Source organism: Penaeus chinensis, chromosome 3 (assembly GCF_019202785.1).
Source record: "Penaeus chinensis breed Huanghai No. 1 chromosome 3, ASM1920278v2, whole genome shotgun sequence".
NCBI classification, from domain to species: domain Eukaryota; kingdom Metazoa; phylum Arthropoda; class Malacostraca; order Decapoda; family Penaeidae; genus Penaeus; species Penaeus chinensis.
Window position 1 is genome coordinate 1,981,223 of NC_061821.1, and position 10,000 is coordinate 1,991,222.

General features: G+C 33.9%; 3 protein-coding genes across 5 annotated transcripts in view; 2 read left to right on the top strand and 1 right to left on the bottom strand.

Moving 5' to 3' along the window:
* The window catches only part of LOC125038481 (glycosylated lysosomal membrane protein-like), a 14,422-nt gene extending 10,593 nt beyond the window's left edge, over positions 1 to 3,829 (top strand). Inside the window, exons 10-11 of the mRNA XM_047631963.1 lie at positions 1 to 198; positions 454 to 3,829. The exon at positions 1 to 198 is cut by the window's left edge and continues 83 nt beyond it. Coding sequence (XP_047487919.1) covers positions 1 to 198; positions 454 to 622 — 367 coding nt within the window. The 3' untranslated portion in view covers positions 623 to 3,829. The remainder of the gene's footprint in view (positions 199 to 453) is intronic.
* LOC125038808 (protoporphyrinogen oxidase-like) lies at positions 1,972 to 7,922 on the bottom strand. Of its 3 annotated transcripts, none has more exons than XM_047632418.1 (4): positions 7,813 to 7,922; positions 6,408 to 6,618; positions 6,029 to 6,143; positions 1,972 to 5,805 (listed from the first exon to the last, which is right to left on the bottom strand). In XM_047632418.1, the coding sequence occupies exons 2-4, from the start codon at positions 6,584 to 6,586 to the stop codon at positions 4,702 to 4,704; spliced, it is 1,398 nt and encodes a 465-aa protein (XP_047488374.1). In that variant the 5' UTR covers positions 6,587 to 6,618; positions 7,813 to 7,922; the 3' UTR covers positions 1,972 to 4,701. The 3 variants fall into 3 exon arrangements, with proteins under 3 accessions (XP_047488374.1, XP_047488368.1, XP_047488381.1); XM_047632412.1 differs by lacking the exon at positions 7,813 to 7,922 and adding an exon at positions 7,490 to 7,656; XM_047632425.1 differs by lacking the exon at positions 7,813 to 7,922 and adding an exon at positions 7,388 to 7,444.
* Positions 7,891 to 10,000, top strand: part of LOC125038793 (F-box/WD repeat-containing protein 2-like) — a 6,561-nt gene continuing 4,451 nt past the window's right edge. Inside the window, exons 1-5 of the mRNA XM_047632411.1 lie at positions 7,891 to 8,031; positions 8,408 to 8,556; positions 8,764 to 8,916; positions 9,459 to 9,685; positions 9,948 to 10,000. The exon at positions 9,948 to 10,000 is cut by the window's right edge and continues 812 nt beyond it. Coding sequence (XP_047488367.1) covers positions 8,423 to 8,556; positions 8,764 to 8,916; positions 9,459 to 9,685; positions 9,948 to 10,000 — 567 coding nt within the window. The 5' untranslated portion in view covers positions 7,891 to 8,031; positions 8,408 to 8,422. The remainder of the gene's footprint in view (positions 8,032 to 8,407; positions 8,557 to 8,763; positions 8,917 to 9,458; positions 9,686 to 9,947) is intronic.

A 10,000-nucleotide genomic window follows, 5' to 3' on the forward strand; every position in this document is an offset into this window, starting at 1 on the left:
TGATCGTGACATTAATTTTTCCACTTTTCCCAATATCAATGAGACTTTTCCACTTCTTGATAACATTACACTTGCAAAGTCCTCTTTGGCATATGCACTGCTTGGAGAGGACCTGTTGACAAGAGTCACAGCCACAACAACAGTAGCATTTGGTCAGCCAAAAGACAACTTCTACACTGGCAATAACTACACAACATGGTAAGTACTATTGGAAAAATATGGTGTGCTGATACTTTAGGCCATGAATCCTGAAAAAACTTCCATCTTCCAGTTCTTTGTATCAAAAGAGAGACACATATCAAATGATTTTACTTCATTTCCATTTTTCATTTGGATATAGAGTTTTTGAAACATATTGCATGGAAGATTATGTTTTGTTTTATCCTATATTGATTTCTTCTTAATTGCCTTACAGTAGAAATGAATTGAAACAAAATGACTTTTTTGTTACAGGACTGTGGCTATGGGGCAAGGTTCCCCTCCCGTAGAGTCATTTTCAACCATGGTAATTATCGTCATTAGCTTGGGGGTTGGCATCCCAGTGCTTATGTTCCTCATTGGAGGTATTGTGATAGCCTCACGCAGGTGTCGTCAGTCATCTGATCAACTCCTGCTGAATTAGCCCTGTCAACTTTTTTGTATAATTACCCCACAAAGATCTTTATGGATTTATTGTTAAATGGTCACTTGTATTTTCTTGCTCTTTTTTTCTTTATTTGATATACTTATAACATATATCAAAACTTATGAAATTATGCCAACCTTAAATGATAAATTAGTTCTCATGAAAATAAGTGCCTTTTGAGATTGTTGCATGGTTTTGTTAATGTTTCGATACAACAGACAGACTTGATACAACTCCAGGTGTTATAGCTGGGTAAGCTTTGTAGAAATCATCTTTAAGGTTTGATAATGTTAGCACATAACACCCAAACCACTCGCCAAATGATGGCATTTACTATGCTTGAGTGGCTGTTTGTGAGGTCACACAGTGCTAGTTCTGTGGTTCAGTCATTGTTTGCTTTGCATCTGGATTCCCAATAAATGATAGTATTCAGCCAGTTTTGTAAGACTGTAGCTTTGAATGCAGGGGTACAGTTTACATCTCTAGTGTCCCTTGTCTTCAATATACATCCGGAATGGATTAATACCAAATTCACTTGATATGGTATTTTTACATGTTACTAGAATACTAATAGAAATTAAAAAGTAGCAGTGAATAATTACTGAAGTTTTCCAGATTTTAGCACTTAGTATCTGGGTCTTTCTAATTCTAAATTTCTGAATTTCATTCTGCATTAATGTAATTCACTGGGAAACTTTATTTTTATATAATTGATTTTAATAATTAATTGGGATATACATGATTTAGAAGCAGGTATAAAAAACAGTGACAAACAGTGACTGTATATGGTTCTTCATATATATAGGGATTAATTAAAGGTGCCTTAACATCTTGATGAAAAACTAGCATTAGGTATATGAGATTCACAGAATTAGTGTAGGAGTGTTTGACCACCTTTACACAGTAGTATTATATAATAGTATTGCCATGGTGTTGACAGTGATAGAGTTTATATATTAACCTTATTTTAGTAAATTTCCTAGATCACAGAATTAGTAATGTTTAATGGGACCAATAGTATATTATTGTATTTACTAACCAGGCCACATTATTGCTAGTCAGAACTTTTACAATTTAGAATTAATCCATTGGTGTCAGTAGATGCACCGACTGCTAGTTTTCTTTTGTCATTTTTTTTACTCATAGATAGCTCCTCAAGTGCTTAATCACCAAGTAATCAATTACTAGGGATACCTGATCTTACCTTTTTACCCCATTCTTTGAAATTTTGAAAACAAAAAATTGTAATACTATTATTATTATTATTGACATCAATCTTAACATTTATTATTGGCATCATCATTTTTATGTTATCAGTAGTACTACTACTAAAAAAAAAAATTAAAAAAATTGGTAACCAAGCACTTGTAGGGCCAGTTAAGTGTAAACAAAACTAGCAAATCCAAATCACCGTGGACAGGGCATATTGGCACATATATATGCCTTGCTCACATGCCCTTCCATCATCAAAGGGTTAATGGATCATGTAATTTTTTTTTTTTTTTTAAATATTTTGAATACCAAAGTTGACCTAATAAGCCTAGTTCTATATCTATGATTTGAAAACCACATCCCAGGGAACAGTATGTGTGCATGCATTTTTCTTGTTTCCCGTCTGTCTTTTATTATTTTCCAAATGGAAGTTTTTGAAGATTAACTTAGTTGGTGTCATATGCTCAGGTGCTGTCATCTGACAGTTGTGTAGAGTGAATCAGTTCCTTAGATTACTATCATTTTCATTTAAAATAATTTTAAAAACAAATGGTTGTGATTTAAAAAGTTGGTATGTCATTTGAAAGCACTTGCTTTATCAACCCGACCTGAATTTTTTACATAGATCAGTACAATATTTAAAGTTTTTTTTTTTTGTTTTGTTTTTTTTGTATAATATGGTTTAACTTTTAATAAGTATCACACTTAATCTGAGGGCTTTGTTATTTTTTCAAAAGATCAGAGGTTGTAAGAATAATGGTGGTGTATGCAGTTGATGTGATGCCAGTTTTGTTTATCTAAAAAATCTATATTCCATACCCTGTGTTAAGATACTGTGGTTGTTTGATCTCATGAAAGGGAGAGTAATCTATGTGGGAAAAAACATAAACCATTTTATTGTAACTTAATGAGGTGATATTTATAAGAAATGCATTATTATATTTTAGTACAGTTAGGAGTCCATATTTCTACTCATAGCGGATCTATAAGTTTGTCATATATTTGTCACCTCTTCATTGTCTGAATAGTAAGCACGCTGTTCCTCTAAACAGTTCCTTTTGGTTAGTATGGCTTTTATTGGGATCAGGAGTGTTTTATCAAGTTCAATTACCAAGTACTGGACATCATACCCTACTAAATTACACAATGCTTAATCTCCCTGTAGGATTTTTCCATGATATTTCTCCATAAATAAATGTGATAACTGTATGGTTCTCATGTGATATATGTTATGACTTACATCTGAGGTGTAAGCTTCTGTATTGGAAGCAGTTAGTATGCCTTAGTCTGCTTCACAATTTCTTGAAGGAAATAGTAAAGAAAGAAGTAATTCAATTTGCTTTTTGTATGAGCAAATCTGTTAAATAAGTGGTAATAGCTATGGTTGTCTATTTTCTTTGTTATATTTTCAGGAGGTTGAAATGATGTACAGATGTATAGTTCTATAAGGGTTGCTAACCTGAGCCTTTGGATAGCTACATCTTTGTTTGTACTATTTTGAAATCAGAAACATATTCATCAATCCATGTATATTAACAGATTCACCTCGGTATTATGCACCCACCCCCTAAAAAGTAGGCACATTTACTTGTCATGGCCCTTACCCAAAGAATTATTTCTACACTTATTACTCATTTATCCAAGGGTTTAAAGACCACTGAATTATGTCATATCCATTTAAAACTATCCATAAATGTACTTACAATAAATCAGTGACAGGTGGCACCAACCATCTGCAAGTCCATATCATGTTGGTACATAAACCTCAGAGGTTTCTCTATTTACACCACATATACATTCCATAGATGACAGATTTACTTAGATTTACTATTCACATCTTTAATTTGATTGAAGATATTATGAGAAGTACTATCACTGTCTAATGTGACATGTCTTTATATCATCTGTTGCATTCATTTATAAAGTAATAGCATAATGTTTAATGAAGTTATAAAGGAATATGTATATTCTGTAATAAAAATTATAATTTTAGTATGTACTTTCATTGACTAACATTTCCGAGTGATATATAAAAAGTACACTTTATAATCAAATATCATATATTTTATTGGTTTCAAATATACAAGAAAAATATAAATATAAACTGCATGTAAGTATATAGACAAATAGACAAGTAAATAGAACATTACAAGATGACTTCATGAAAAAAATCTGACAGACAGGTTCATAATAGGGAAAAATATGTAAATAACACTGCAGTTTTCATAATAAATAAGTAAAAGCCTAATAGATTATAAATACAGATCAAGGTATTTCTCAAACACAACTTTAAATGATGTTAAAAGTGTGTGTATTGTATTTAATGTAAGTGGGATGTGAAATTACCTTTATTAAAAAAAAAAATGAATTTCAGAGGCATTCACCTTTAATTATGTAAGTTGTTTAACCTGATAATTAGATCAAGCAGTCCTGGTACTAGAAAAAATATATACAGTGGCTAATAATTCAATTTTAGGCAGAATTTTTCAGCTTGATAAATCATTTTGGCAAAATATTTTGTGATGGATCTTTCAATGTTACTTCAAAGTTTATTAAATTGTTTATATTTTGGGAAAATTAGATGAAACTCATTAATTCCTTTGTTGTCAAATTTTCATTAAATCATGAACACCTGTATGTTTTCTAGACTTTATAAAATTATTATTCAGCTTGAATATGTAAATTAACAAATAAAAAACACCTAATTTCATTGCTAATAATTTTTTATATGAGCAGTCTTGTGTCATTATCGATACAGGTGTAAATTTAGGAATAGAAGAATGTCCTAATATTATTTAAAGCACAGCATCAAAAAAGAAAATGAAAAATACGAAAACATGTTTTTTATAGATACTTGTTTCTTTCTACTGTAATACAGCTTTTTTTGCACTCATTACGGCATCATTTACTCCTACACCATCATATGAATTCCCTGCCAATACCAGTGGGATTTTTGAGTGTCTTATCAATTTCCTTGCATTGATTACCATCTCAGAATGTCCTACAATGTATTGTGGTATACAGTCTTTTAGAATGTTGACATTATGTCGCACTGGTGCTTCTTTTATCTTAAGCACTGATTCCACTTCTTTGAGGGCAACATCCAAGAAGCTCTCTGGTGTTGGGCTCTCTCCAAAATACTGTTTGAACCAATATCCTCCCATCATTACAGTTAATATGGTTCTGTCACCTTGTGAGAATGTGCATGTGTCAAAAATTACGCCAAGAACCTTACTGGGTTCTGTGGAAGGCACAAGATACCCAAATGCTTGTTCATTTAGTCTATCCCCTGTATATTCAAGTGTTACAACAGCTACTGTAACAAATGGTATCCTACTTAGTATGATGCTTAAGTCCGTATCAAGATCACTCACCACTTGGCTTAAATGATTTGCAGGAAGACAAGATATAACCCTCTCAGTATGTATTTCTTCACCATTTGTCTGCACTACAAGATGCCTCTGATTACCCTGAATTCCTAAGACTGGAGTGTTCCTTCTAATCTCAACACCATCCTGTTCAAGACTCTCTGCTAGAGTCTTCACTAATGTCTCTAAGCCATCCTGAAGAGACCAAACGGCCCATTTTTCTTTTCTTGCTTGCTGGACTAGGTCACACTTTGCCAGCCCAGGGTCTGGTTTCTCTGCATTCTTCCTGTCTTTAATGAAGCCCTTTAGCACAGAGCCATGTTTCTGTTCAACTTCGTGCATTCTTTTGGCAAGTGCCTTGACACTAAGGTCTCGAGCATTACCAGCAAAGACACCCCTTGCTAAAGGATCAATTGCATATTTTGCAACATCTGGGCCAAAACGCCTGTTGACAAAACTGAAGAGACTTTCATCATCTGAAAGAACTTTTTTTGCTCGCAAATCACTAATTGCACTTAGAGCTAATGGCTTTGAGAAGGGAGGAATCTTTGTTAGGGCTGTCTTCAGGCTGTTTGGTAATTTGTGTAAGGACCCATTGACCTGAAATTAAAATAAATTATTTGATCTATAAGAAATAAGGGAAAGAATCTTATGCAACACTTACATGCACTGAGACCTTGTTAATTTTCCCTATGTATAAAAACAAACAAATACTTTAAGGTGTTACTTTAAAAATTCAGATCATACACAAGAATCTTTAATCCATTCCAAAAGAATACAACAAATCTCTCTAACCCAAAAAAGATGAACACCATTTACGCACTTTAATCATCCTGTTCTTAGCAGATGGCTCTCCATAACGGACACTGCGAACCTTATCTCGTAGACCAAGACTCTCTGCTAAGGCTAAAGTGTTGGCTCCTGCATTACCAACCACTCTGTGTGTGTTTAAGAAGTTCAATTAGTTATATTCCTAGGAAGTCTACTACTATTCCATGTCAGGTAAATACTGATTAGTGTCAATTTTCATTCCTTAATTCAACAATGCAACCAAAGAAAGAGTTATTCATTTTGTATGGAAGCCTTTAAAAAAAAAAAAAAAAAAAAAGAAGAAAAAAAATCGCTATAATAGAAATAGCTTCAACACAAATTCATGGTCTTTGAGAGCAGAAAAGTACTTTGACAAAAATAATGCAACTAACCTAAGTGTCCTTGGTCCTCCTTCATACACAACACCATCATTGTGCTTGGTAGAATCAATCCAGCCTCCCAACCTATGTGAAGCTTCCAGAACTACAATCCTAGAGGAGGGGTTGATGGTCCGCAGGTAATGAGCGGCTGCCAATCCACTGATGCCACCTCCAAGTACTGTCACTGTCATTATGTTGAATCAAGAATAGTAGGAAGTACCACCTGTAATAAAAAAAGAGAAAATAACTTGATGTTTCAGTATTTTGTCTTTTGTCTTTTTGAATTAACAATTTACTGATTTATTCCTTCAAAACATGAGAAAATGAGAGATGCTTTATATTTTTGAGCCATTTTTTCTACTTTGAATTGGAAAATATAATTCCCTATTGAAAATATCAGAATAAGAGAAAAAAAAAATTAATAAGTTAATCTGCAACTTTACAACCTTAATGTAAATTTAACAAAATAAACTGTATACATTTTTTGTTTATAAAAGATAAGGTAATGGTTAAGTTTCGACCAGTCATCTTCATTAGGCAAATAATTTATATAAATGACAGTGAATAAATCTATGAAACTTATCCTCTGTGTATTTGTCGCAAATAAAAAATAACAGTTATTCTAAACTCTGAAAGAAACCTATCTAAATGACATACCAGAAAGGAAAAGGGAAAACAGATGACGAGGAAATTTACTCTTTCGCTCTTTCCAAGATAAATCCAAATATAATGACAAGTGCTACAAAATTTTTATTGAGAGCACAAAGTGTGCCCAAATCCAATACAGAATACAAGTAATTGTTACTTTGAATACAATACAGGTGAATATTTGGATTGTACCTGCAGCGGCTTTTAAAGGGCGTTTTTGTTTTCAGAACTATTGTCTGCCATATCCACTTAGGACTTATTTTGATTTGTTATATCTGCTGATTGCCATTTCATTTTTATCAAAATGTTTGCAACTCCCACCAGTTACACTAAGCACACATTACCCTCTAAAAAATAAAATGTCTTATTCGGTCCCGTAACACCTGTGCGGCATGATGATGTAATTAACAACTTCTGGGTATTGGTGCATGACTGAAGTCACGTACCTTTGTTCTGCCTGTTTGATAGCCTGTCTCTATTCTCTTCTTCTTAATATCTGACGTTTCATATGTTGCACTAATTATATGGGTAACCCCTTCATATATCAGTAAAAGTAAAACTTTCTTCGAAAAATTTCCGAGATCACGACTCTCAATAGCAAGGACTATGCGTATAATTGTTGATTTTCTTTCTATTACTTTTGTAGATGTGTAAACATGTTTGTGTGTATTTTTATATAAAACGTGCTGTGAAAGTTAACAATCACTATGCCTATATCGTATTCCATGATAATATTATAAGTTTAGGGATGATAGATATAAATATTTACCTTTTTTGACAGAAAGATCCTTTTCTCTGAAATTTCTTCAAAATTTGCATGATTTACACAAGCTACATGTCATGAGGGTACTGACTCGAGTGAACGCAATCATGAAAAATATTCAACGTTTAAAGAATGCTGAATGAAGGGTTGGAAATAACTTTAAGAGGAAATTATCGAGCGTGACGGAGTGACAACGTAACAGCTTTGGGGACACAAATCCCAAAGGTAAAGGGTTCTCGACACCATCATATCCAAGCCAAGTATTATTTTGGAGATATATGATTAGCACAAAAGAGGAAGTCTCGGAGAGGGTATCCGAAAACGTATATTTATAAATGTGATTTCTTTTGGAAGTCATGGTGTTGATTTGTAAAGTATCTTGCACAAACCCGGTTATGTTGTGAAATACCACATGATATATAACAGGAAATAATCTCTTGTTTGCATTAAAATGGAGAATATATACTTAAGCTGAGCAGTAATTGCACCATCACTTTGTATAACCAAATACTGAAGCAAAAAAAAAAAAAAAAAAAAATATTAGTGGTTACATTCTTAAGAATTATCATTATTTATTCTTACAAATTATTATTATTAAAAGAGCAACGTGGGATCAATGGATAATCTGATAACGGAGTTGGTACACCTAGAGGTGACAGAGCAACAAAAGGTGCTGTCAGCTCTAGTGACACCATTATCCCCTGAGAAGCAACTGTCTCTCCTGCTTCCTACTGTCTCCAAAGCCTCAGGGTAAGACATCCCCTTTAACCCCTTATAACAACATATGGTTGCTAATACCATAATGTTAAAGGTTAACCAAGATAGATAAGATTCACTGTGATTTGTTGATGAAGCTATTATATTTGTTATGTAATATTTTGCCCATAATTACAAATACTGAGAGATTGTTTTATAGACTTTTTATCTTTTACTAAGATTTACTACTTTGATTTTTAGTTATGTGAAATGGCGCCTAGCGGTTACACTAGCCTGGCAGGATACCCCAGACCTGTTGGAGCTTTTGCCTACAGAACTGCAGGTTATGGTTCTGCAATATTTGGATGGTCCAAGTCTCCTCACTGCTTGTCAAGTATGCCAGGGATGGAACAGGTATTATAAAACATTGAATTTAAACTGGTAATCCTATTTCAGTATGTATAGCCACCACATTGAATTCTCTTCTCAGTTTCTCTCCTTTCCTCATTCCCACTTTTACCCCTCACCCTTCATTCTCTCTTTTTTCCCCATGCCCCTCATTCTCCCTTCTCCTCACTACTTTTCACCCCTCATCCTCTCTTCTCCTTGCTATTCCCCCATTTTTCTCACTTCCTCCCCATCTTCCTCTCTTCCTTACTTCCTCCCCCTCTTCCTGTCCCTCTTTCTCTCTTCTTCCCCTGCTTCTTTATCTCTCCTTTCCCTCTTCCTCTTTCTCTGTTCCACTCCAGTCTTCCCGTTCATCTTTTTTTATTCTTTACTTGCTTCTTCATCTCTCCTTTCCCTTTTCCATTCTCTTTCCCTCTACTCTTCCTTTTCCTCTTACCCCCCCTTCCCTCTCCCTCTCCATCCCCCTTTCCCTTTCCCTATTTCTATTTTTCTTTCTCTATATAACTGTAAATTTACTTTATGTTACAGAAGTCATTATGACTTTTCAGAGTACTGATGAACCATGGGCAGCTATGGCTAAAGAAGTGTCATCAGCTTGGGGTCAACATGGATCTGTTATCTCAGGGAACAAACTGGCACGAAGTCTACGTGTCATGTCTACGCCAACTCACATCTCTGAAGAATGGCACAGCTTTTGTTGAACGATTCATGCAACTCCAAAACTGCAATAAAGCTGTGAAGGCTGTTGATTACCAGGATGGCTATTTGTGCACAGGTATTTTACTTTCAATGGGGCTCTCAGTTGTATGATTACTCATTTGATTCACATAACTTGAATGGCCACCTTTTAGATACTCTTAAATTTAAACATAAAGATGTGTAATTCTTAGTTTCAATGTATTTCTCTAAAATAATTTTTATAACTATTTATTTCTTAGAAATCTTAGCAAGAGATTGCCATGTTCCCCCTCAATTACTCTTGAGGATATGCTTATATATGTCCAAAGATAACATTTTAAGATGCATACTTTTTTCAGTGTCAGAAGAAGACTACGTGAATATTTGGCAGTTAGACCTGAACATCCCCATC

Bases quoted from the DNA above. Each gene is read 5' to 3' on its own strand.
- LOC125038808 (XM_047632418.1), bottom strand. From the start codon at position 6,586: ATGACAGTGACAGTACTTGGAGGTGGCATCAGTGGATTGGCAGCCGCT. The intron at 6,144-6,407 runs GTTAGTTGCATT...AAACACACACAG, and splicing joins GGAGGACCAAGGACACTTAG to AGTGGTTGGTAATGCAGGAG. The intron at 5,806-6,028 runs GTGCGTAAATGG...TTTTAATTTCAG, and splicing joins CTAAGAACAGGATGATTAAA to GTCAATGGGTCCTTACACAA.